The 27,691-nt window shown below is 41.9% G+C and overlaps 1 protein-coding gene across 1 annotated transcript in view; it reads right to left on the bottom strand.

Moving 5' to 3' along the window:
* Wdr64 (WD repeat domain 64) overlaps positions 1-27,691 on the bottom strand; it is a 116,159-nt gene that overhangs the window by 26,339 nt on the left and 62,129 nt on the right. The window contains exons 10-17 of the mRNA XM_032915334.1: positions 27,056-27,195; positions 21,204-21,330; positions 18,115-18,263; positions 15,299-15,422; positions 12,778-12,953; positions 8,806-8,976; positions 7,107-7,109; positions 39-169 (exon numbers count right to left, since the gene is read on the bottom strand). Coding sequence (XP_032771225.1) covers positions 39-169; positions 7,107-7,109; positions 8,806-8,976; positions 12,778-12,953; positions 15,299-15,422; positions 18,115-18,263; positions 21,204-21,330; positions 27,056-27,195 — 1,021 coding nt within the window. The remainder of the gene's footprint in view (positions 1-38; positions 170-7,106; positions 7,110-8,805; positions 8,977-12,777; positions 12,954-15,298; positions 15,423-18,114; positions 18,264-21,203; positions 21,331-27,055; positions 27,196-27,691) is intronic.

The following is a 27,691-nucleotide window of genomic DNA, read 5'->3' as shown; positions in this document are numbered from 1 at the left end:
CAAAATGTCCTATTCCTTAGGGTAGATACAACACTTACATTTCTTTGACAGAGGCCGTTATGAAATTCCATAAGATAATCATGCCATTTAAGGTTCCAGACACTATCAAATTAAACCCCTCTGTTTGAAATACATCAATGCAGTTCACATCCGTATTGGTGGTAGAACTCTAAAGAAAAAGAGCATAGATGTAGATTGGTGGGAATGCATAGTCAGACTAATTAAAAATGTTATAGCTACATACTGGAATCAATTGCAACTTCAAGCAGTGTCATAATATGTTCAAAGTCATTGAGTATGAAATTTACTACCCCTCCCCCTTTAGCATTAGACAATTTAGCTTGGATAATTCATTGAAACAATAAAAACATCCTCCCTTCTCTTCTGGCCCCTTTTGTTTTAGCTTTGATTTACTCTAATCCACTATTAGACTCTCCTCTCTCTCTCTCTCTCTCTCTCTCTCTCTCTCACTCTCTCTCACACACACACACACGTCGTCGTCAATGCCGTCGTAAATGCGTCATCGTTGTCATCATCATCATCATCATCATCATCATCATCATCTTGAGAAAAACAAAAAAACAGTCCACATTAGCCATTTTCACTGACAGGCCAGTCCTTCAAGTCCATCTGTCTGTCCAGCTTCTGATGCACCATACTTTATGGAAACCTTCTAGTTACACCATCTAGTAACGCATGCTTCTTTGCAGTTATCCTCTCTTGGATATTCGTTGAGCATCTTAGGTTCTTGGAGTGCAGATCTAAATATAGCATCTGCGATCTGAGATATGTATGAGAATTTAAAGTATGCATATGAAATGTTAATTACTGAGCAATCTGAAAATGTTGAATTAGAGACATGTGCAAGGCTTGATAGGGGCACAATGACATCTACTTAAGATGGGCAGACTCTTGCTTTTACAGTTCTCCATGTTCTCCCCTTCCTGAAATGCCTTACACTCATGATAGAGGGCTTTCCTGATTTTGCTTGTATTCTCAGTTGGATCTTGGACATTCCTCAATGCTGAAAGCTTGGCCCACAGCCTGTGGCACTATTGGAAAGAAGATTCTGGAGCTTTTTAAAAGTTAGGCTAAGTGGGTACATGCCTTTCAAGGGGATATTGTGGCCTCTCCCTTTCTCCTTTTCTTCCTCAGTTTCTGACTTTTCTGAATAGCAGATTCCTCTGCTCGGAGTTTCTACATGACCCTGTGACTACTGGAGCAAAGACTTTGGACTGGGGCTTCATACTGAAAAATTAATCTTCCTTTTAAGTTATTTCTCTCAAGGAGTTTGCCCCAGTGATGGAAAGCTGACTGACACAGCTTGGGACTCATCACCACCTGGTTTTTCTATTTTAGATTTAATGGTATCTTCTTCTGTTCAGTTTTTAATACTAAGATCTTTAGTGTTTACCTCTTGCACATTTGTCTTCCCCTTTTCTTTATTCTGGGCAATCTCCATGCTTCCTGTTTTACTAATAACCTCTTCTAATAATCTAGTCTAGTTCTCTCTCCAAAGTTATAGGCTTGAACACTTAATATTTAGTTAATATGTCTAAGGCACCAGCTCCTTTAAGCACATAGTACTTTCCTTCATCCTTCTTTCACCATGTGAACTCTACCACCAATGAGTTCTACTAATTTTACTGCTTAAGTTTTTTTTGAGATCCTATTTTTTTATTTTATGTATATGAATGTTTGACCACATGAACCTGTATGCCTTGTTCATATAAAGCCCATTGATGCCAGAAGAGGGCATTGTACACCCTGAGACTGGAGTTACAGACAGTTGTGAGCCTACATGTGGGTGCTGGGAATCAAACCCTATTCTCTGGAAGAGCAGCTAGTGCTCTTAACCACTGAAGCCATGTCTCCAGCTGTCACTTAAATATCTTTAAAGCCTTCTTTTCCTTACCCTCTCTACTGTCATGACCTTTTTCCTTTTAAGCCTAACAATAGTCTATTGCCTGAATCTTTGGATGTTAGCCTTACTCTATTTACTCTATTCACTTAAGCAGAATCAGAGGTGGATAACCCATAACACAATTCTGATCAGATCATTCTTTCATTAAAGTCCTCCTATGAGCTCCCAGTTCTTAGGCTCATGAGTCCGTAAGTCCTATCTTTTCATTTCCATCTTCTGCCACTCTGGTCTCTCTTTCTTTGAACTGAGATACTTGTTATCTTTCACAGATCACACAGTATCTTATCTACATGATATGTTTTATGATCCTCTTCTCCTTTTGGGATTCCTTTTCTCTTCTTACCTCCCTTTAGAAACTCAGCGATTACGTATTTCAGGAGCTCCCCCAATTCCTGGCACTCCAAGAGGCTGGCTGTACACCTACACTTGATCTTAGCCAAAAGGCTGAGAAGCGATGGCTGTACACTCTACCTGTCTTGGTATTCCTTGTGCAGAGAACAGCACATGCTACACACTAGGTGCTTAGTCAAAAGTACTTCATAAACCAAAGCCTTTTATGAAAAGAGTGTTTCTGTACAATCTAATTTCTTTCCTAAGTGACTTTGAATTTTAATGTAGGTTATTTTAATGTAGGTCACCACAGGATGTGTTAGGCTGTTAATTATGACAAATACCAAAGGTAAGAAAAGAAAACCAGAGATAATTTAAACTTGCACAACGTCTTTCTCTCAAGTGCATGTGTTCACTATTCATGTATACGATTGCATATAGAAGCTCAAAATTGACACTGGGCAATGTTTTCCCCAATCTCTCTCCGTGTTAACTGTTGGGAAGTGTTCTATAGTTGAACTTCTAGCTTTGGTAGGCTAGCTAGCCAGCTTTTTCTAGGGTTCCCCTGTGTCCACCTCCTGAGTGTTAGGACTACAGTTGGCTGGTGTGCTGGCTCAGCTTTTCATGAAAATCTGAACTCTGGTCTGCATGCTAATGAGCAAACACCATCTATTTAGCCATCTCTCCAGCTCCATGTCTGTGGTACTTGACTAATTTGTCATCTTATTTAAAGAGGTCATTTTTCACTTGTATACTTGACAAGTGCCTTGGTTCGAACTCACTGTAGACTCATCTTTCTTCTGTTGTTAGCTAATATAGCGTTTCATACAGCATACAGGTATCTCCAAACCCAGTTCCAGTGACAGAGTTGGAAGAGGTAGGTTGGAATTGCTCTCTGAGGTGTTGAGAATTATATTAATTTCAACACTCTTTAATAATAAAATCTCTTATTGAAACTTCCAATGCAATCCAAGTTCAATGCTATGCTAACATTTGCTTCAATATGAGGAAAACAATATCTTCTTTATATTAAGAAAATCCAATAGATATGTTTCAAATTCTATAAGACAAGTTGCATAATTTCCTTGTGGGTTACATTACAGTTAGTTCACTAGTTATGGGGGAGAGCCTGAAGGCTTCCTTTGTTTGGTCCTTTTATAACATATTATCTTGTAGGTTTTGTTAACTTTGGCCTTGAAAAACTGAGAAGCAGAAATACTTTAAGGTAATATTAGAGTATATCAATAAAGTTAATGAAGATCCATTTAAAACAAAGACTAGATGTTTTAAGAACAAAACAAAACAAAACAAAACAACAACAACAACAACACGACAGCTTCCTTCTCTGTCCTCAGCCTCAACTTCAAACATCTTGTCTAATTCATCCTCAGATGTATACTCCTGCAAACAAGTCACAGAACTAGCTTTTTGAAGAGACTTTCTATCAGGTCATTTATTTCAATAGACACAGATACATCTGAAATCTTTTGAAAGGTGTCTGAGCTCTAGTAGTAGTAATGAATGTTTTTCTGGTCATAAACATTTCAAGCATCCTGAGATAATCCTGTGGGAGCAAAGGAGATGTGATCCTGACAAGTCCCATGACATGGGTCATGTTTCAGAAACATGGTGCTAAGTGAGGGCAACAGCGTCCACTGTAGAACGGGAGTCACTGTTGTGACAGTGAGAAACAATTTAACTGAAAAGAATCAGACAGATAGGTGTTCATGTGGCAGGGATTAGGTCGTATGTGGATTTCTTCAAGTTCACTGACTACTACACTTACATCCTGCTAGGTCTCATTTTATTAAAGTCCACCAAAGTCAACTCTGCAAAGCCACAGGTTGTCTCCAGGTACCAATGCACGCACTGAAGCATTCAAGACAATATCTTTCTATACCTTCCAGTTCTTATAAAATATTTATTTTTCAAGTAAGATGAACTGGATGGTGGGTAGAGGATGGATACTGAAGTAGATCTATAACAAACAATAAACTGGTAGTTACATCTAAGGGCAGACATTTCTATGTGTTCACTGTATTATTTTTTGAATATTTTATGATAAAATATTGGGAATGAAAACACCAGGCTGATCTCAAACTCCTGACCATGCTGCCTCAACTTGAGTGCTAGGATTACAAACCACCAGAGGCTGAGCTGAAACTCGGGGGAATCCATGGTTCAGCACCAATCAGAATTGGGAGAGATCTGTATTTTCCAATGTTATAGTAAGTTAGGGTATTTCCTCCCATCGGTCCCCTTATAATGTTAAAATTTAGAGAATAACCTGAAAGAAAAAAGTCCTAGGGTATCTGTTCCTTGTATATATTTCAAAACAACTATGCAATAGCAACAGGTACACTCATGATTAGCTGAATGTTTCAATTCTCCAGCAATGTGAGAAGCACAGAAAGACCCAAAACTAGAAAAATAGAAGATGACATTTGACTGACTGGTCTTGAAAATCTAGGAAACAGTGTATGACAGAGATGACATGCTGGACTGTGCCTGTAATATGAGCTCTAGGTATCCTGAGGAAAGGAGAGAGTTCAAGACCAGTATGTGATGCACAGTGAAACATTTTCTCAAGATAGACAAAAACCAAAAGAACACACACACACACACACACACACACACACACACACACACACACACACACACTCCAACCACAAAAGTCTATAATGATGTACTAACTGGGCAGAAAAAGTGAATTGTTCTTTAATGATTTACACATATATATGTTTCTAATCTATGGGGGGAGATTTGACATACAAAGGAAAAGACAAGTTGGATAGAAAAATACAGATGGCCTGGAGAGATGGCGCAGTGGTTAAGAGAACTGACTGCTCTTCCAGAGGTCCTGAGTTCAATTCCCAGCAACCACATGGTGGCTCACAACCATCTGTAATGGGATCTGATGCCCCTTTCTGGTGTGTCTGAAGACAGCAACAGTGTACTCATATGTAATAAATAAATAAATCTTTAAAAAATATAAAAAAGAAAATAGATATAATAAATACTCCATGAATGAACAGAGGATATAACAAATGAATGGAGTACATAACAAATATTCTATAAATGAATGGAGGATAAAACAAATGCCCCATGGGAGAAGAGTGGACATAATGCCCCACAGATGAACAGAAGATAAAACAAATGCTCCATGGATAGAGAAAATTCCCCATGAATGAACAGGAAAGGATGCTTACTTACAATTTACAAGAAAAATGCCACTAAAATATTACTTGAGTTTTTTCATGTAAATTCGATTTTAAATGCTTGGTAAGACTGTGGTGGAATACACCCTTGTTCACATGGCAGTGGAAACGCAGAATTATATAACTCCATGTAGGAGAATTTGTTACTATCTAGGAAAACACAATATTTATATTTTCCTTGACCAATTTCATGATCTCCTGTGTTTTATTTAAACTTTTGATCCATATTTCACCTGAATTTTTTCAAGGTGAGAGATTATGAATCTAATTTCACTCTTCTGCATGTAGCTATTCAATTTCCCCAGCACAATTTGCTGAACAGGTTGTTTTTTTTTCCAATGTGTGTTTTTGGCAGCATTCATAAAAAATGGGGTAGGTGTAGCTTCGTAAATGTCTGAGTCCTCCTTCTGTTGGTCTACATGCTTTTATGCTTTTCTTTTCTCCTTCTTTCTATTTCTTTTCTTTCTTTTCCTTTTTCTCTTCCTTCCCTCCCTCCCTTACTTTTGTTGTTGTTGTTGCTGTTGTTGTTGTTGTTGTCATTGCCATGCCCTTCTTGCAATTGTTGCTTTGTAGCATCGTTTGAGGTCAAGGGTTCGATGCTTTCAGAATGCTCCTTCTTCTTAGCACTGTTTTGGCTGTTTGAGGTCTTTTGTACTTAAACATGAATGTTTTTATGTTTGTGCGAAATTTCAATGAATAAAGTATTTGGATTTTGATAGAGACTATATTGAATATGCATTGCTTTTACAGTGTGGATTTTGCCTATTTGACTATTTTATTAACTAAATATGACAATCTTTAAAAATAATACCACAGACTTAAACCCGGAACTTAGTACAGGAACAAATGTTAGCTATTCAGCTTTATAAGAGAATGAAGTGATAGGTAAAAAAAAAATAATTAGAATAGACTTTGTTTTGTAACTCAGGATAGAAATGGTTATATAAATTTAATTTTGTAACTATCATATGTTTTGCATAATACAGGGAAAATAATTAAAAATAAATATATTAGAGCCAGCAAGATGCCTCGATTGATCAATGGCCTGAGTTTAATCCCTGGAATCTTCATGGTGGGAGGAAAGAGCTGACCGCTGGCAGTCATTTTCTGACTTCCACAGGTGCTCTATGCAATCATACACAGATATATACACAGATGCAAATAAATAAAAATTTAACAAACAATAAATTAAAAAATGAAACGAGTAAATCTAGTTGGTTAGCACAAGGAATTATCTTAAGTACTTTCAAAACACTTAGTTTGATGGTACATTCCAAGTCACAAGCACCCTGAGGCCAAAAACCAGTACTGAGGAAAATCTGAACTATGTCAGCAATCATCTTGTGGGTGATTTTATTATTCACCCACAGTTACAGTCTACAAGAGCCTAATACAAGATAAAGAGCTTAGGCACCACATGGCTGTATTAAATAATGACCAGCTAAAAGATGCAAGATTTTCTGTCAGAAAAAAGTATGAAATCAAACAAACGTAGCAAAAGTCATTTACTCTAAAACTTCAAATTGGGAATATCAGTGTTAAAGAGAGATATATTTTTCCGATAAAACTTTTTTCTTGGTATTATCTATTGAAAAAGCTATTTATTACTTCACTGAAAAGGTAAAAAAATCTACATACTGTATACATATATATGTATATATTGTATGTATATATTGTATATATACATATATGCATACACATACAACATGGAAATAAATAAAGGAAAGCTATTAAAAGGAGAAAACCATTAGGAAGGAAAAAGGTAGAGGAGAAAGCTATGGGATATGTTCAAACATATGGTATACTTAAGTAAAACTAAGTACAGCTATTTAGTCATTATAAATCTAATCATTTTATAAAAGAATAGATCCTAATAATGTTTACAACCATTTAATTTTAATTATACCCTAGTGTGGCCTCTCATTCATGGCAATCCCCAGGTTTCAGCCTTTTCAGTGCTCTAATTACAGGTGTGAACCATAATGTGTTATATAAAAATTGTTTGAAAATAAAATTTATGAAAAAAATATTGTTGCAGAAAGGAAAATATCTAAAGTTGTGTGCAATTCACCAGATCACAGGAAATGGGGAAGATTCTTATGTGGCACCAGGAGGATACAGTTGGCAAACCCTAGTGGGCCATGAAAAGGTCCAGTACATAGATTTAAGTACATAGATTCTTAGGGAGGAAAAGACATTTCCTCTTAAAAGTTTCTTTGTAGATCTGTTAATCCAGGATCCTGTTTAGCCCCTGGTTGAAACAATGTAAGATCAAGCTTATGAAGAAAGCTGTGACTCTGGCTTGAAGAGCAAACATGTTATAACACTAAAATGTTTTTGTAAGTTATATTAACTGTGTCTAGAGAACAACGATGTTGCCGGTTTTTAAAGAATCACTGTTGTTTAGCAATATCTGCTGAAATAGTTAAGGCTGAAAATGAAAAAAAAAAAAAATCTGGCCAGAAACATAACAAATTTAATGCCTATAAGTTAAGTACTATTTCGTGTAGTTTTGTTTATGTTTTTATTTCTCTATGACAAAAAATTTTAAAAATTTAAGGAATTCCACTTTTGACACCACTCCACAGGAGAAAATCCGTGCATGGTTGAAGAGATCCTAGACCCTGGGGTTGAACCTATGGTTTTTACGGTGCTCACCAGACACAGTATCAAACGGCCTTCTCAATTCACATCTCCTTACATGGAGTTAGAGCAACTCTCACATTTCAACAGCAAAGCGCCTTTAGATGATAGTTAGTGCAGAAACTTGCAAACTGCAGGAACTTGTGGAGTGCTCAGCCTCCTGTGGGGCGTCTGCCTTACACGCCCTCCTCAAAGCTCAAGAACCACTGTGGCAATGGAGGCCGAAAGATTGCAGAGGCCAACGATCAGGGAGGAAGACAGTGAAAGCAGCAGCACCACAGGACCACTGCGCGTGAACTCGTGAACTCGCAGCAGCTGCTGTTGAAGGAGCAACATCAATCCAGTCTCCATTCTCAGGAAGGGGAGGGGTTCACAGGCCTCACCCCTAACTGAGGAAGAAGGGACTGGTGATTGGCTTCTGGAAGGATAGGGGCGGGGAGAATCAATTTTCTTAAGGGCGTGGTTCCTGGTAGGTTAATAACCATGCTCTAGCAGATGTATACACTCAGAAGTATTCGAACAACATGGGTTACTAAATTTTAAAAAAAAAAAAAGGCACAACGTTAGAGGATAGGGAGGAAGGGGTAGATCTGGGAAGAATTTTGGAGAGGAGTTGAGGTGACTATGATCGAAATACACTGCATGAAATTCTCAGTGAAAATATTTTTTTAAAAAAGAAATCGAACGTACAGTAGTTTGTTGAGAAATGCTTTTCTGGACGATTAGCTCGACGTCTGGGAAAGGAATGCCCACTGCCCTTTCTTTAGTCTTCAGATGCACAATATGGCTCCCGTATTGTAGGTAAGGCATGGCATTGGGCAGCTCCCATATCACCGTGAGGATGATATCGTCTTCCTTTCCCTTATGAAGAAGAAATTCAGTAAGCGGGGGGGAAAAAAAGGTTCAATGAAATTGTTTTCTTCAAGCTGTTCTTTTTTTTTTTTTTAAGTTTTAAAAATTTTTAGTGGTTATTTTATTTATTTACATTTCCAATGTTATCCGCCTTCCCAGTTTCCCCTCCATAAGCCTCCTTCCTCTCCCCTTCCTCCTGCCTCTATGACGGTGCTCCCCCACCCACTCACCCATACCTGCCTCAGCACCCTATCATCCCTCTATGGCCTCCACAGGACCAAGGGCCTCCCCTTCCCGTGATGCCTGATAAGGCAATCCTCTGCTACATAACCTGCTGGAGCCATGAGTACCCCCAACCCCCTGGTGTACTCTTTGATTGGTGGTTTAGTCCCTGCGAGCTTTGGGGAGGGGGTGGTCTGGCTGGTTGATATTGTTGTTCTTCCTATGGGGTTCCCACAATCCTTTCTCTAATTCCTCCATTGGGGTCCCCATGCTCAGTCAGATGTTTGGGTGTGTACATCCGCATCTGTATTGGTCAGGCTCTGGCACAGCCTCTGAGGAGAGAGCTGTACCAGGCTCCTGTCAGTAAGCACTTCTTGGCATCAGCAATAGTGTCTGGGTTTGGTGTCTGCAGATGGGATGGATCCTTAGGTAGGGCAGTCTCTGGATGGCCTTTCCTTCAGTCTCTGCTCCACTCTTTGTCTCTGCATTTCCTTTTGAGAGGAGGACTTCTAGATTAATATTTTTGAGGTGGGTGGCCCCATCCCTCAACCAGGGGCCATACTTATCCACTGAATATGATCTCTAAAGGTTCTGTCTCCCCTTTGCTGGGTATTTTGGCTAAAGTCTCCCCCTTAAAAAGAATAGAGCAAACACTGACTGGTACCCCATTATTCTGCACCGTCAACTCACAAGCATGGTGCTCCACTCAAAGCCTAATTTTCTTTGCTTCTCACTCTCCATGGTAACCAGCGGCCTGAATCTGATATCAGGCATGGAAGTTTCCATAGCTCTGCATATACATGGTTTATGTCATCTCTGTATCTGCTGGTTAGTCTGATGTCAAACTGATGCAAGCTTGAGTCCTTTCAGAAGAGGGAACCTCAGCCCCCCACCAGACTGGCCCTGTGAGCAAACCTGGAGGGCATTTTCTTTACTAATGATGGATGTGTGAAAGACCTACCCCATCATGGTTGAGGCCGCCCCCGGGCTGTGGTTGTGGGGCGCCATAAGAAGTCAGGTTAATCAAACCAGTCTGAAGCACTCTTCCGTGGTCTCTGCTTAACTTCCTGCTCTGAGTTCTTGCCCTGACTCTCTTCAGTGATGGACTACAAGCTAGCTGTGTTTGTATGTGTGCATGCATGTTGGTATGTGTACACATGTGTACAAGCATGTGGGAGCCCAAGTCAGGATCATCCTCAGTTGATCTTCCACCTTATTTACTGAGATGCATCTCTCAATCAAATTCACTTGTGCATATTTTTATTTGCTTTTGTGTTATGATAGTTATTGTTGGTACTATTGTTATTTTTATTTTTTTTACTTTTGTATGGACATAAAAGCCAAATATTTTAAGGCTGGTCCTTTTGCTAACAGAACAAGGATTGTTCCAGAATGAAAAGTGGCCAGGGTAGAGCAGAGATGACTGATGTGGGAGGAAAGACAGTGAGCTGCATTCTTAGTTCTAGTGTGGCCTAAGTCTTGGAGGACCAAATTCCTACGTTTTTTTGGCCTTTATTTTTCTTCAGTCAGTGGATGGATAAAAATCTCTTCCATTATTTAAAGCCTTTAGATGTTAGATGTGGTTCTGAGGCTTCTATTTTTCTCCACCCCCCTTCCGTGTGTGTGTGTGTGTGTGTGTGTGTGTGTGTGTGTGTGTGTAGAAATTCCTTTGGTCAGCTTTGTTTGGGTAAGAAGAATTTTAGCAATGACCAAGCAGTGTGATTTGGGGGTTCCAACAAGGCTTCAAAGCTGTTGTTTGGCCAGGGTTTAGATCCTGAGGCCTCTCATGATCTAAGTTGCTAAGAGTCCAGTCTGCTATGAAAAACTCTGCGAGTGAAAGAGACAACGGTCTCAGGGAGGCTCCCTCGGTCCATGCTCATTGAGATTTCGTCTGCTTTACATATTACATTGTCAACTCTGCAATGGGAGACAGGAGGTGTCCTCAAATAGCCCTCACATCTTTATTACTTTCTCTCTTTCAAGAATTTCTCAATAGTTTAGTCTTTCAACCTTTAATGAGCATCTACTCTGGGCAGGGTAAGAATTTGGATACAAAATGAAGCGTCCCGTTCTCACCAAGCTTAATCCAAGGCTCTGCACAGAGGACAAGAATAGCCAACATGGAAATGGTTAGAGCAGATCTCAAATCATTTTTGATATGTGACGGCCCCATGTGTCCCAGTCTGACCTTGAACTCATTCTGCAGCTGAGGGTGACCTTGAACTTGTGACCTCCTGCTTCTACTTCCTGAGTGCAAGGATTATACCTGCCACCACCCCCAGTTTATGTGGTACTAGAGATCAAACCTAGGGCTCTGTGCATGCATAAAGCAAGCACTCTGCCAACCAAGCTGCACGCCCCAGGCCCAGAATCATGGTTCACTTTGCATCCCTTCAAGCACTGTGATTCCTGTCATTGTGCTGATTGATCATGGCAACTTCCAAATGGCACCATGTGGCACTGTGCTTTATGTGGGGTGCCAAGGCAGTTGTCCACAGTCACACCGTAGAGTACGCACGCAGACAGCAAGGGAAGAATCCACTGCCTGGGGACGATTTTCCCTCCTCTCTCAGCTTATTAGTCATGCCAGCCAACGTCAGTGCTTCAACACTGAAATTCTATGCAAGACTTACTTTTCTGATCTTAGCTTTCAGAGAACAACAAAGGCAAGGTTAGTCCTTGAGGTCTGACTGACCCGGTGAGGGCCACACTGCCAGGATAAATGATGTTGGCTTCTTTTTAAATCCGAAGAAGGCATTAGTATTCCTAGGCGGTGATAGACTCTCGGGAAAAATAAATTAGCCCATTTCAATCCTCCCCAAACAGCCCTGAGCAGATTGCATCGTTAACCTTAAAATACACAAAGTAATTTTGGTGAGAAATGGAAAAAAGCGACGTGAGCGTCTCTGAATGTTTTATGGGGCTGTAAGGGACATACTTTGCTGAGGGACCTTCCTGAGGAGCAGAGGATTATTGTCAAGGGAGGGTGTGAGCAATGCCAGCAGTGGCTGATGTGCGTGTCACTTTGATCTTTCTGACACCCACTTTTAGGGGCTCCCGGATGATGCTGAAGCAAACATGTGATGGGTTGGATGCTGAGCCTGGGTAACTGTGCTTTCTGGCACTTGCCCGGACTTGAGTCAAGTTAGTAGGGGCATCATAGGACAGTTGGTGGATAAGCACTGTCCTCAACTGATTGGGAAGAGGGAGTTGAACGGGGGCAGAGATGTAGCTCAGTCCGTACGTCACTTGTCTAATCTGGTTGAGGCTTTAGACTCAAGTCCTAGCAGCACACAAATTGAGCAAGCAGGTATGGTGGTGTTTGCCCTGGGGAGGTAGAGGCAGGAGAACCAGGAGTTCAGGGTCAGTCTGGGCTATACAAAACCAGAGAGGAGAGAGTGAGAGGAAGAATGAGAGAATGAGACACATACACAGAGATATACCGAGAAAGAAGAACACAGGAAGTGGCAGAGATATGGAGAGATGGAGACAGATAGACAGAGGCAGAGACTCGAGAGAAAAGAGGATCACCATGGATGTCCCCCAGGAGGACCACCCGCAGTGCAAACATGGAAGCAGGGGTCACACCTGGATCATCTTGACAGTCCCGTTGCGCTCCAAGGCAAGGATGTAGTGCTGTTGCTTCACTTGGGACTTGAGGAAAAACAGGCGCAGCAAAGCGTGTTCCTCCTCCACCCAGTCTTTCCCTTCGGGCATCATTTTCATCTCCTGCCCACTGCCGAAGTCCCACAACTTAACTGTCCCTGAGGGCATGGAGAAAAGTACCGGTGAGTAAGACGGTGAGCACACAGCCTGACTCAGCCCAGGGGACAGTGATCCTGTTGAAATGTATCCTGAGAGGTGCATTTCTGTGGGCCTTGGTTTGTCACAGGCTGATCAAAGAAACAAGAGGCACTGTGGTGTCTTGAAAGCAATGTGTATATGCTTTGGTTTGGATCAGTTCATCCCCCACACCCCCCCGGGCCTTAGTGTTGAAGGTTAGGCTTCCAACTTGGCTTCTCTCAGCCTAACATCCCCTCTCCACATCTCCACATGCAATGATGTGACTGCGTGGCCCCTGCCATGCCACCCCCATTAGCAACATTCTTACCCCATCCTTTATTTGCTCATTACCAACACCAAGCATTCAATATATCCAGGATGCTCTCTGCACAGCAGCAAGAACTACCCAGGGTACTCTGAACAATGGCAAGAACTCTGGCTTCTAAAATGAAAACCACTACCTGCCCTCAATCACTCTATAGTTTGTAGGGAAGCAATAAAAAGAAATTGTCCCTAATGAGCACTCAGGAAGGAGACAGAGACAGACAAAGCTTGAGGCTAGCCTGGTCTACATCATGAACTCTAAGCCAGCCAGAGTTGTGAGGTGAGACCTTATGTAAAACAATAGTCACCGCGTTCATGAGACTCACACTCCTTCCTGGCTTAGGCAATCACTTAGACTTCCTCATCTTGAAAACTCTGACTGTCCAAGCAAGGCAGAGACCAGTGGGGGCTACTTCTCAGCTGCTCCTGAGGGAGTTAAAAAGGAGGCTGTAGGCGGAGTCACCCTGAGATTCTAGGAATCCCACTTTCTAAGGTGCCTTAAATCCCAGATCTCTGCCAACTGAAATTATAGACGGCTCATCAGCATCAGCTGAGGTGTCTTCGGAGAAACCAAGATGGCAGGACTAATAAGATAAAATAACACACTTGCATGCAAATAATATTATTGCTAGACTCATATGGGGTCACTTGCCTGTAGTAAGGGCCGTGACGCTGCATCTCCAATACTAATAATTTTCATATGGATGTGGTGTGGCAAGTGCCTATGGCGCACATGGTGAGGCTGCTTTGCTCAGCCATGCTCGTCAGGGAGGAACAGTGTGCTCTCCCACGCGTTATGGGCTGATGCGCTCTCACACCTTGGCTTGGCATTCATGACTTCATCCCTGCTGGGCTATCTTCTGTTCCCATTTTCAAAGTCCGACTTTCACATCGGATGCCCACTCATTCCATCAAATGCTTCGTGAGGAAGCATTTATTTATCAAATGTACCCTGAATAAATATATTCTGCACAGTGCACATAGTCGGCCACAGCATCTACTCTAGAGCAAGCAGATCCTTTGGGGGTGTTCAGAACAAGATGAGGTGGAAAGGTGGGGCAGTCTGCCAGTCTCTGGTGCCTACAGGTGCTCCACAGAGAAAGAAATAGGACACGCAGTCACATCTAAGTCCAAAAGTCCCCCAAGTTCGATGTGATTTCATGGAACCTAGATATAGAAATATATCCAGTGCAGAACTCTAGGCATTCTATACCAAAGCTAGAAGGGTATTTTGCGTGGTCTCTGAAGATACTGTGAGTAAAATTATTGTATGGGTTGGGATTGTAGCTCAGAGGTAGCATATATGGGTAGCATGCACACGGCTCTAGATTTAATTCTTAGTGCACACAAACACACATATGTACACACATATGTACATACACACACTTATACACTATACTATGGCAGCAGCAAGAGACCCCAAGTCTAATGACTGCCTTTTAGCTAACAGGATGACGGAGGCATCAGGACAGAGTGAGTCAGGGCAACACAGCTATTTCCCAACAAAAGTTTCAATGAGGTGGCACACGTGAAAGTCCTTTCAGGCCTGAGGACAGTGTGACGTGGCTTTCCATAATGTATTAAATTATTGTAAGTAGTTAGGCACGTTAAAACTGAAAATGTCGGCGGGACTCTGTGGGCCAGCGTCCTGACTGATGTGCTGAGTGATGAAAATCTTTGGTTTGTATTTTTTATAACTAGTTTTTAAAGTTAGCATAGAGCAGTGGGTTTCATTAGGGTATTTTTATACACACATGTCATATGTGAAAACATATGTGAAAACATTTTGTACACTGTTGCGCCAACCATGCAAATAGGATATAAGTTACTGGTTTGTTTTTGACATCCATATTAAGACATTGGTGGCCGTGAAAGAGAATTCATTGATATTCACTCAGGCATCGCCATCCCTCAGGAATGTCTGCATGTCAGCCTGATTCACATTTTCCCTTAACCCTCTAAAACGTAGGCAGAGATGTCATACTGGGAACACGAGTCTCACCATTATATGCTCCTGTGGCAAAAAGAAACCCACTGTCATTAATAGTTGCGCAGGTCAGTTCAATACTGAAGCCATGAGGGTCTAGAATATGGTATATTTGGAGACCGGTCTCAAGTTCCCATACCTATAGACGAGAAAAACATCAGCAAAAATGAGTGTTTCATACATCTGCCTTTCATTTCTGAGCAAAGTTTTTTTTTTTTTTTTTTTTTACCATTTTCAAAAATTACAAAGCAGTACTCTGCACATCTCACACCTTCCCTAGCGTCCTGCCTGGGTGTCGGTTTGCTCAAAGGCAAGCTGTGACAGATGATGCCTATTATCGGTGACTGTGTATCCCTGAGTGCATCTGCTGTATATCAGATAGCCGAGGCAGTCCCCAACTACAGGAGAATAGTTATGTGGGGGCTTTAGACAACTGGGGGACATGCTTTTTAAGGAGGTCTGCCCCTCAGCCCCTCCCCTTCCTCTGTTTCACTTCCTGACTACCACGAGGTGAGGAGTTTGTTCATTCTCACATCCTATCACGATGTGTTGCTTCGTCAACTGTCCAAAGCCACTGGGCTAATTCACCGCTAACAGAAACCTCCAGAACCTTGTACTGAAGCAAAGATTTCCTCGTTGCAACTTGCTTGTCTTGGGTTATTTTGTCACAGTAATGGAAACCACATTATGACTATAAGGGTGATTCAGAGGTGGCAGCAGGATAGAAATACAAGAATTAATAAGTGCTCAATTAAATTCGTAATGGCTCCAAGGGTTAGAGGCTAAAAGCGTGGTGAGCAGCATACTATGTGGATAAATCCTAAAGAAAGAGCTCACTGGTCATTTCAGGTAGTTTTGTGACTAGTATGAGACATGGTGACAGGGAAGGTGTGGTAAGCAACTGTGAAATGTATCATCTGTGAAACAGCCTGGCAGTGTCAGGAAAAGCCCAGAAACACCATGCTTCATCAACTCCTCCCGGTGGAAACATGCAGAGGGCATAGACCTGTACAGCTATGGTCTACGTCTCTCCTACTTTGTGGCTGCACCATGTTCGGGTGTAAATTTTCTGGTCAGTGAGCAACTGAGCCTCCTGGCAGCTCTTGAGCTGGTGGGGGTAGGGCAGCACACTCAGAGGGCCAGAGGCAGAGAGGTGCACCTTTCTCCCAGGGAACAAGATAGATAGTGGCTGCTGGATAGTAACAGAGCCAAGATGGAGATGAAGTCAATCTGGTCCAGAGGCTACATTCTCTGCCTCTGAGTGTTGTGATCGACAAGGTCCTTAGGGGGGAGAGAGGCATGCGGGTCCCTGAATAAATGGATCCTGAGATCACCCATCTCCAAGTCTGAGCTTCAACCTCTCACCATCTAATATGGTAGAAAACCTTCCTTAGATACTTCTCTCCGTCGTCTGTGGGGAAAGATAAGGCAGACCATGCATAAGACACCTCACATGAGTGTAGGGCAGGATTGACTTTAGTCTATTTTATCTACAGGAGCAGCAAAAAAAAAAAATCCTATGATAATTAACTAAATTCAGGGGATTCAGGTTTGAGAAAATCTCTAGCAGCTGACCAAAGAAGGTTAAAATATGAGAAGGAATTTGATGAGTTCCCAGAGGATGGCTTGCTTTAGTTCTCTAGGCCTCCTCTTAGTGCATTCATGAGCTAACAGAATGGAAAGCCTATATAGACACCTCCAGGTATCACTGCTAGATTTCAGCCATTGTAATGACAGACACAGTTAGCGTGGCCAAGTAATTCGTCACTCAACACAGCTATTGCTATTGACAGGGCTAGAGGTACAGAGCCCAAAGCATGAGTGCACACGGCAGACACAGTCAGCCTTGTATTCCACCTTCATGCGAACAGTTAGTGGCTGTGGCAGTCACTTATCTCTGAGTCCCATCTTTCTCATCCTTAGAGTTGAAGACTGTGTCTATCTGCCCCGACCTTTCATGAGATTTTAAATAATATAGAGTCAGCGGTCTTGGCACATAGCCTGCCAAGTTATGGTGAATGACTATTACATGTCTTTCCCTTTCTTCTTGACACACACCCTCCAGTGAAATTAAAATACAAGCTGTATCTGTTGTTGTTGTTGTTGTTGTTGTTGTTGTTGTTGTTCTTACTATATTTCCTTTGAAATTTCTATTTGGTTCAGAGGGTGGAGACACCTGCCACCAAGCCAGTTGGCCTGAGTTCTAGCCCTGAAACCAATATGGTAGAAGGTGAGAACCAGCTCCTGCAAGTTGTAGACACACACCCCTTCCCCCACAAAATAAATATATGGTGATATTTTTAAAATTTCTATTGTGTCATCTGGCAGTATTTAATCACCCATGTGGCCTGAACTGGCTTGAAACACTCCAATTGTCTATTTGTGAAAGCTTAAAGAGAGCTTCAATATATTGTCTCAGTCTGTGGACCACTACATATAAAACTTGCTATTTTACCTATAAGAAGAAAACAATTCGGCCGGGTGGTGCTGGTGGTGCACTCAGGAGGCAGAGGCAGAGGCAGAGGCAGAGGCAGAGGCAGAGGCAGAGGCAGGGGCAGAGGCAGAGGCAGAGGCAGAGGCAGAGGCAGAGGCAGAGGCAGAGGGACAGGGCAGAGGCAGAGGCAGAGGCAGAGGCAGAGGCAGAGGCAGAGGCAGAGGGACAGGTGGATCTCTGAGCTTGAGGCCAGCCTGACCTACCAATTGAGTTCCAGGACATGAAGGGCTACAGAGAAATCCTGTCTTGACACCCCAGCCCCACTCTACAATCTCCAACACAAAGCTGACATTTCACCTGCTCATGCTTTTCCTGCCTAGGGAGTCATCACACTCACCTTGATCACAGACTCTGAGCAGATCGTCAGCACTTGGTGGAAGTACTTGTTATAGAGCATGACATTGACTTCTCGTTCGTGAGTGTGAGGAACCTGCTTGGTGTCCTGTATCATCCTGGTCAAAGGATACATGTCTATTACACTGGATCCTGAGGAGGAAGAGTGAAAGGAGAGCCGTCACAAGGATGGGTGGGTCTGATGGGGCCACCCTGTAATCCCACACTCTGGAGATTGGAACAGGAGGACCATGGGTCCCAGGCCAACCGAGTTGCATAATATCACATATTAAAAACGAAGTAAAAAGTGATTTTTTACTTTTACAAAAGCATTGCATCCCTAATTGTCAGTATCAGAAGTCTGAAATTGCACAGAGGACTTGACCCAACCATCTGGTCAGTGAGATTAGAGTATAAAAGGCCACTGCTTTAGCATTTAATGAGGTGAGAATACAGTTGTCTGCTCTAAAACATCTCTGACAAACACAGCAAATGTGATTCAGCCAGAGAAAAGCACTCGCTGGAGACTTCATTATCTTTCAAACCCAGGTCACTTTGACCTCCAGTTTCCTAATTTCATAGTCTGCTTTCCTTTTCCCTACTGTGCCTCTCCAGTGCGTGCACACCGGTGGTGCAGTCCACCAGCCTTCCGCTGAATCGTGGCTTTCTCTGCCTGTGGAACTGGAGTCAGAGGGTTCTTCAAGCCAGCAAAAGATAACACACGCTGTGAGCATGGTCTGATTAAATATAATGAATGAGAATGATTGCAGGCCAGTGATTGCAACGTCAATAGTAAAATTAATTTCCAAATCACCATAGTAATAGATGTGGTTAGCACGGCCAGGGTACAGGAAAGCAGTATTCAATCATTTTCCTAAGTGTATGACTTAAGCCTCAAAATCATATACCTGTCTGCTTTAGTTTAATGTATGGAAATACTGATGATATTATCAGAGCAAGCATTCTGTAGTTGTTTGTTTGTTTGTTTGTTTGTTTTTGAGACAGGGTTTCTCTGTGTAGTCCTGGTTGCCTTGGAACTCACTCTGTACACCAGGCTGGCCTCGAACTCAGAGATCCTCCTTCCTCTACCTCCTGAGTGTTGAGATTAAAGGCATGAGCTACCACAGCCCTGCAATTCTGTGGTTTAAATAAAAGCAGAACTTCTAAGACTAGGTAGCCTCTTCCTACCTTATGGATGAGGACATGAAGACGCCACTGTAGGTGCTGTGGTGACTTTCTCAAATCATTCCCAAGAACCTCTCAAAGTCTTAGCAGCATTTACTGTTTTCTTAAGGTGTTTAGATTTTATGATGTAGACTATTCATTTGCAAATGTTCAGGTAATGCTAATATCACTGTCTGGAAACGTGATAGATGGATAGCCATCAGGCTCTCGGAGGCACACTGGGAGCTTCTCCGTGCGTCCTTTAACACATTAGAGAGAGTTAGCATAACAGGACTGGCATGTGGAGAACTGACACTTTCTATCTTTTTGGCTACTTGTACTACAATAACAGAAGCAATGTAGGAAGGAAGGACAAATGCAAATCCGGGAGTCAGAAATTCTGAGACTGAGTGTCAGCTCTGCTCTAACATTCTAGTCAGTTGAACTGTTTGAGCCTTGGTTTTGCCATTTATAAAACTTCAGTTAACAGTTCCTGCCTTAAAGGAAGGAGGAAGGAGGCATCAAATAGCTGTCGTCGTTGTCGTCGCCGCCGCCGCTGTCATCATCATCACCACCATCATCATCACCACCATCACCAGCAGCAGCAGCAGATTCATGACCACACCAACAGCAACAATGTGCTCTACCAACCACTGAGTGAGAACAGTGCTGCTGTCCCCATGGCTCAAAGCTACTCTACATGATGTCACTTGAATCTACACACAGATATGTACACTTGGTGTAATCCTGACGTCAAGCTGATGGCTGTCCTTTGAATGATCAGGCAGTACCCAGAGGTCGGTACTTCTGCAAGGAAGAATGCCACCCAAAGTACGCAGGAGTGGGAAGCACTTGTGGCTTTTCTATTCTCCATTTTCTTCTCTGCCTTGGGATTTGAATCCTTCATTATTCTGAGGATCGTCGGGATGGAAGTGCTAACCCCAGTAATCGAGCGAGCTAGTGTCCGTGTTCAGAGGTGACATTTGTGTAAAGCCGTGAATCTGTTCATTTCAGAGGAGGTCAAATAAAGGAGAGGCATTCCCAACTGGAGCTACGTTCTGTTTTACAGGCTGGGAAATTATCTACTGAGCATGAAGTGAGAGAGTTCACTTCTAACCCAGGAAAAAGGAACAACTCGAAATTAAAACTAATTGCATTCCCCAACAGAGAAAGCACCAATCATTCCCCTGCCTTGATTAATCCCCCAGGAACTCAGAGCAGGTGGTCAGCGGCAATATGGTTAGGGAAAGCAATTGTGGTTAGTGTTCCAGAGGGCAGAGCTGCTATTAATATAGCCATCTTCTAAAAGCCAAAGTCTGTGCATGTGAACCGTAGTCAACCAAAATGGCTGACGGGGTTCTTTTTCTTTTCAGTGTCTGTGGAGAGAAACTAAACCCAAACAAAATGAAACATAAAACATTTTGGCATTGTGTTCAGGACTCATTTTTCCTGGGTTCTGCCCACCCTCCCTACTGTTCATTGTCTGGAAACAAGGGCAGTTGAGGAAGTTTGTATCCATCTTCAGAGTAACCAATTTCTTACCAGAACTGTCTTGCTTCAGAAAACAAGTTCATGCTGGTACCTTCAAGTGCCACTACCCCATAACAGTACCAATTTAGTGCACCCAAGAGTCAAACCGGAGACCTACACATAGCATCAACTCCCTTGCCCCTTCTTTCTGGTTCACCCCGGCCATGTACTCCTGGGTTATCATCTTATAGAACTGACTTGGTATTTTCATCAAGCTGAGGTTCATTTAACTCACATAGGATGATAAGACAGTAAAATTAATAGATTGTCACTTAGCATGGTTAGTCATTTCTTTTTCTGTGTGTGTGTTTTCATAGTAAGAACTCAAGAGCTATCTTTTTTTTTTAAAAAAAAATGTAAAAGACATGAAATTAATTAGTCAGGCCTAGGCCCTCATACCTGTGATGAGCATGCCGTGGTTAGTATCATATACCATAGCGTAAATCTGCATGTCTCCTGGTCCTCCCTGGCTATCGTGGAAGACTTGTAATACTGATAGAGTCTGTATATCCCACACTCGGAAGACCTGGGGAACAGAAGGGTTTGTACACATTGTTATGCTCACCATCATGTCTTTAAAGTGGATCATGTTCTTTTTTTTTTTTTTTTTTTTTTTTTTCGGAGCTGGGGGACCGAACCCAGGGCCTTGCGCTTTTTAGGCAAGCGCTCTACCACTGAGCTAAATCCCCAGCCCCTGGATCATGTTCTTCTAAACATATACTGAGAAGTGATTGACACTGTGAGCACACAGATGCTCTGATTCAACCTGGTTCTTGATTCCCACATTAGCATGGAGTAACCGACTACAAACCATTGCTTAAGAGTATGTCTCTAGTCACTGGATTCCCCCTCACTACTCCCAATATCCAGACAACAGAACTCATTTAGATATCTATCAAGAGATGAATGGATAAAGAAAGTATGCTACACACACACAGAATAGGATTTCATACAGCCACAAGAAAATAGATGCCTCTGGAAATCACAGTAAGTGAAATAAGAGACTGAGAAAGAAAAGAGAAACTACTCCGTATTTTTTCTTATAATGAACTAGACTTTAAATTGAGAGTGTGCATTTATATGTGAATGTAGGTCATCAGACTAGAAAAGGCGTCATGAGGGAGGAGGAAGAACTGTTAAGGGAAGTCAGTATCGGGGAAAGTAAGAGGAGGAGAGGCTGTGGAACCCGTGTGCAGATGGAAATGGACAAGAAGAAAATACAGTGAAGAGGTGGATGAAGATGCCGCTCTTTGGTGTTAGTAATTTGCTGGTGCCTTTGAGAGAAAAACTTCTAATATGGATGAGGTGATGGCTGCCGGCTGGGTTCTGTCAACAGCTGCAAGCAGGGGCTGGATTGTTGAAGGTGTTGATGCCAAAGCTTAGGAGAGCCTAGAGAGCCAGTCAGCCCTGGGGATGCTTAGGAAGAAAACAAAACCAAACTGTTCCAGAAGGACTCTGAATTGGTTTAAGGGACAAGCATAGAAGATTCCCACTTTCACTGAACAAATCTTGGGGTGATAGAATGGAGTAATGATTAAACCTTGCATATGTACAAGTGACCATAAATTCCAAACGACAACAACAACAACAAAACAAAACTATTCATATTCTGGTAGCAATAAGAGTAAAAATGTCGATTTTCCAAACAAATCTGGAATGCAATAATTCAAAAAAGGATTATTTTAGAAGTGGAAAAATAGTGAATTATGAAACTGATTAAACTTTGAGAATAAAGGGGTGGGGGACTCAAGTCATCAGCCACAAAACATCATAGGAAAAGCACAGGAGAAAGGCTTTGCCTGCAGCCCTCTGTGAGAAACAATAATAATAATAATAAAGGGGGCTTAGAAAATGAAGCAATGTGTACTCCCAAGGCTGCACGCTCTGGTTCAGCGGGGGTTTCTGGCTCTCCTCCGGGCAAAGCTTCACGTCAGTTGCTATTAGCCAGAGGCATTAATAACTCTTTTCTCCCCCTTGATGAGTGTCTGTTACAGAGCGAGCAGAGTGAAATATCTGAGTGTTAGGAGTTGAACTCATATTCATAGAAAACAGTACAACACTCTAGACCAAAAAACGGTTCAGCGTTAACAAGGCACTCGGAATTTATGCACATGCGGTGACTGGAGAACCAGGAGAGGGGCTTCTCAAATACAATGACCAGTGGAAGTGCTATTAATATCACAGCAGAGCGCAGACACATAACAGGAAGATGGGTCATCGTGCTGCCCCGTAGTACTCTTTAAACGGAGACATGGACATCGTGACACAGCACAAGTCTCATCATTAGAGCCCTTCTTCAGAGCCATGGTGTCATTTAGATGGGGTGAGCAATTTAGGAACAGATTAGTCTTTCGTGTCTCAAGGAAGTCTGGGATTTGGCCTGCCTTTCTAAACATTACCAATGGCCACAAGAGGTTAATTACTGAATCAAATCAGGTTGATTCAATGATTTACACGATTTTACATGGTCAGGAGCCTGGAAACGTGTGAGGCGATGAAACCCTTTGAGAGATGTCATCATGGGAAGATGGTACATGTGAGAATTGGGGTATGTATGACTGAAGTACAAATGGATGGCAGGTGCTTGACATGGTCTTTATAGGGAATTCAACGCAAAATTGCGTATTGAGTTGTTACCAAAAAACCAACCAAACCAAACCAAAAACCTCTTAGCCATGTGGAATTGGGCTTGCTAATTTTATGACTGGCAAGGAAAACAATGAGGTGAAGACATCAGCACACACAGCCTTTGCACAGGCTCATAGTCCCCACTCCTATCTGAGAATCTGACAGTTGACGGCTTCTCAGAGAGGGAGAGAGAGTATTTTAAGAGTGTAGCACCTGGTAGGTTATTACAGAGAGAGAGAGAGAGAGAGAGAGAGAGAGAGAGAGAGAGAGAGGAAGAGAGAGAGAGAGAGAGAGAACACAAGCTGGAAGGGGAAGAGGGGTTAGATCTTAGAGGATATAGGGGAAGTATGAACATATGTGTAGGATGAAAACACATTGTACATGTCATACATTATAATACTTCTGTTCTCATACACAGAGCTAAGCGAGGCTGCCTCCTTTCAAGCTGCTTCCTCATTATATCTACAAACACCACATAAACATGCCTGCAAATTCAGACCTCTGCCCTCTGTCCCCTTCAATGTCCCACTTATCTGTCAAGGTTTTATTCGTTTGCTTGCTTAAACTCCTTTTCCGGTTTTCCACCATTTTTATTGCATTCTGCCCTTCTCTGCTGTCTGCCTTTTGCTTTGTGAGAACAGGGTGACAGAGAAAGAAGCAAACTCGTGATTCATGACATGTTACCTCAGGATGACAAGAATGGCCTGGGCAAATTATTGCCTAGATCCCATTTTCCCCCACATGTACAACTTGTGATAATTGTGTGTGTGTGTGTGTGTGTGTGTGTGTGTGTGTGTGTGTGTGTGTGTGGTGATAGGGTTAGTAGGCACTCACTCTAATATAAAGCCTCAGTCCTGTAAGGTTGTAATCAAAAGAATTGGCCATGTACTTTGCACTATGCCAAGTATTTTGTATCATTGAATAAACGATAGTTATCAAGATTACATGGCAGATTATTTGGATTTTGATACAGTTATATTTTATATTCCACTTACCAGCAGGTGCTTAGGAGTTACTTGGAAGCTGTGTGAATATGCACCTATATTTCCTTCTGAATGTTTGAGGAACTTCTATGTTTTATCTTTAACTTATAAGGAATGTATCTTTTTGCATATTATCCAATGGTGATATGACTACATATATGTTTTCCTTCATGGTTAGTTTGTCTACTAACTTGTATGGTGTGAATTGTGATTTACTCTTAAATTTTAAGTGTTAATCTCATCATATAAGATTATACACGCGCGTGCACATGCACACACACACATACACACACACACACACACACACACTAGTCCTTGCATAATCTCTTTTGTTCTGTAGACCTAACTCTTTTTGCATATTATTCTGTTAGGTATTGTAGCTTTATCACATGTCTTCATAGCTGATTGCCATCTCCTAATTATATCTTCCACAGAAATGATAGCACTAAGTTCCCCTCTGAATCCCATGACCTCACCAGCCACACTTAGCTAGCTATGTTTATCGTACCAGGCATGAATCCCTCTTACTCAACGGGCCTGAAGTCCAATTCCCACTGTTGATTACCTCCAAGATGTGAGTGCCACTGTTGAATCACCACAGTATCTTGCCAGGTTCATGACTGCTGTGTTCTGAGGGCTTTTCAGCTTAGTAGAACTTCTGATTACTTTTCTCCCCTAGTGGCTTGCATAACTCCTTGAGATACTGTGAGAGTTTGTCTTCAAGGAAGAGGCTTATAGGTCAGTTCCAGCTCAATTCCTCTAGACTATTCTTTTGTATCAGAATCTTTACACTAACTACAAACTTGGAAAATGGCTAGTTAAACACTCCAACATCACTAATATGTAGATTAATGTATCAAATGGCATCTTTTACAGGGTAATATTCTGATGTAGGAAAATCTTATCTTTCTGATGTATGCTCTTGAATAAATATATCTCAGTGGAGTTTCATTATTCATTTTATTCATTAATACCCATTCATATTTATTCATAATTGCTCATATCCATTAATAAGATACTTATTCATCTTGTATGTATGTGTATGATGCATGCATGATGCATGTGTATGATGCATGTTTGTATGTGTGTATGTATGTGTGTTTGATATGGGTGCACAGGTCAGAAGACAACCTTATATGTTAGTTTCACTTTCTACCATGTTTGTAACAAGGTCTGGTTCACTACTGCATAAGCCAGGCTAGCTGGCCTGTGTGTTTCCAGAGAGTGTCCTTTCTGTGTCTATCATCTTGCATAAACACTGGGGTTAGAGATGCTCACGCTACATATCTGGCTTTTACATGGGTTCTGGGGATTCAAACTCAGTATAACTTATAATATTCATAAACTTCTTTTTACACTAAATGGAAATTACTACAGAAATTCACAACTGATCAAAATACAGACAACAGACCATGGGTATCCAACACCAACTGACCCAACTACAGTACAATCCATACTGGAGACTTAGGAAACCGAGAAGAGGGAGGCAGAAAGATTGTCAGTGTCACAACACTAGTCTTGCCTGTAAGACAGTGTCTTTTTATATATGTCAGGGAGATGTACCCATGGAATCCCAACAACATGGTCACTTAAACAAGATTCCTGCACAATGACAACACTTGTTGACAGGCCAATTTGGATGGAGAAATCTCACAGGACTGCACCCTTGGATGAACAGCTAAAGCCAGTTAATGGCTGTGAAAGAGGGAGACAAGCTCTTTGGGGCTGAGTCCTGATAAGTCATTCAATCCCAAGCAATCGGTTCTAACCATAAACACACACACACACACACACACACACACACACACACACACACACAACACTGAAAGCACTCAACGGGTTGTACATATACACATGTAAATGCTTGTAGCAAAATAAGTAAGTATGAGTTTGCAAGGGGGTGTTGTTCAACGGGAGGAGTTGTGGGGGTGGAGAGAAGTAGGTCACGTAAATGTAGCACCCAGAAAAAATTGCAATTGCTATTATAACTAGCCATACTCCTTGAACTTATTTTTCCTAAGACATTCAAATAGGTTGTATTTAATCCAGCAAAAAGTATTTTACCAATATTCAAGATTCTCATTTCTCACTTTTTTTTCTGTACTACTTTAAAGAGGACATTTAAGTAAGTTTCATAACAAAGAAAAACACAGAAGTCTTTGTTTTTTTCTAATCTTAGTGATGGCAAACTTATCTAGAAATGGAGCCTCTGGTGTTTTACTACAGGGGAGAATCCTATCATTTCTTCACCATATGAAGGTTATGTCTATCTTTAAACATGTCCTTTCTTATGCTATGGTCAACAGAAATAGTAGTGGCTGTTCTTCTCTATGCTGACATCATTTTTCTCAGCAGTCATCAGTTACTCCAGAGAAAAAATATGCATGCATGCATGTGTCCATGTATGTATATATGTATGTATGTATGCATGTATGTATGCATGTATGCATGCACGTGTGTATGTATGCATGTATGTATGTATGCATGTGTATGTTCAGGTACACATGCATATATGTATACTTGTATGCATGTATATGTCTGTGTATGCACATGTGTGTATGCATGCTTATGCTGGGCCTCCATGTAGTTGACCTTAAGAACAAAGAGCTTCATTTTGGTTCCATTATTTTTTCTTGTTACCTTTGCAGAGGAGAGGCTGATGACGTGTTGCTCCTTCTCATTGTTTACGATCTCTGTGATGCTGAACATGTGTCCCACCAGCTTCCCAACTGGCTTAGTGCTGATGTTTGGGTGCCACAACCGGAGGACTTTATCATCTCCTAAAAGGACGACAGTGACAGGGGGTTTTGTAGTCTCAAAGGTTAAAAGGTGTCTTCGTTTCATTCTGCGGCTATAACAAAACACCTTGATCAAAGTAACTTAGGGAAGAATAGGTTCATTTTAACTGACAATTTCAGGTTTGAATCCATCAGAGCAGGGCCGGGAAGGAATTTGAAACAGCTAGTCCCAACACTGCCCCCCCACCCCCAAGTCAGGAGCAGAAAGAAACAGATGCATGCTTCTTGCTTGTCTAACTTTTCCTGCTCTTCCTCCGTGGGAAACAGCATGACCCACTTTCAGGCTGGGCTGTCCCACTTCAACCACGGATCCCAATCGGTATGCTCACAGGCCAACTGGCCTAGGCAATCCCTCACTAAGAGATCGATCGTTCTTCCTGGTGATTCTACAGTTGTGGCAAGGTGACGATTAAAATTTGCCACCACAAAAAGCATCTCCCATTCAGTTAGATCCTGTCTGTTTTCCTAGCAAACCACA

Source organism: Rattus rattus, chromosome 10, assembly GCF_011064425.1.
Source record: "Rattus rattus isolate New Zealand chromosome 10, Rrattus_CSIRO_v1, whole genome shotgun sequence".
Lineage (NCBI taxonomy): Eukaryota > Metazoa > Chordata > Mammalia > Rodentia > Muridae > Rattus > Rattus rattus.
This window is presented reverse-complemented; position numbering and strand designations above follow the sequence as displayed.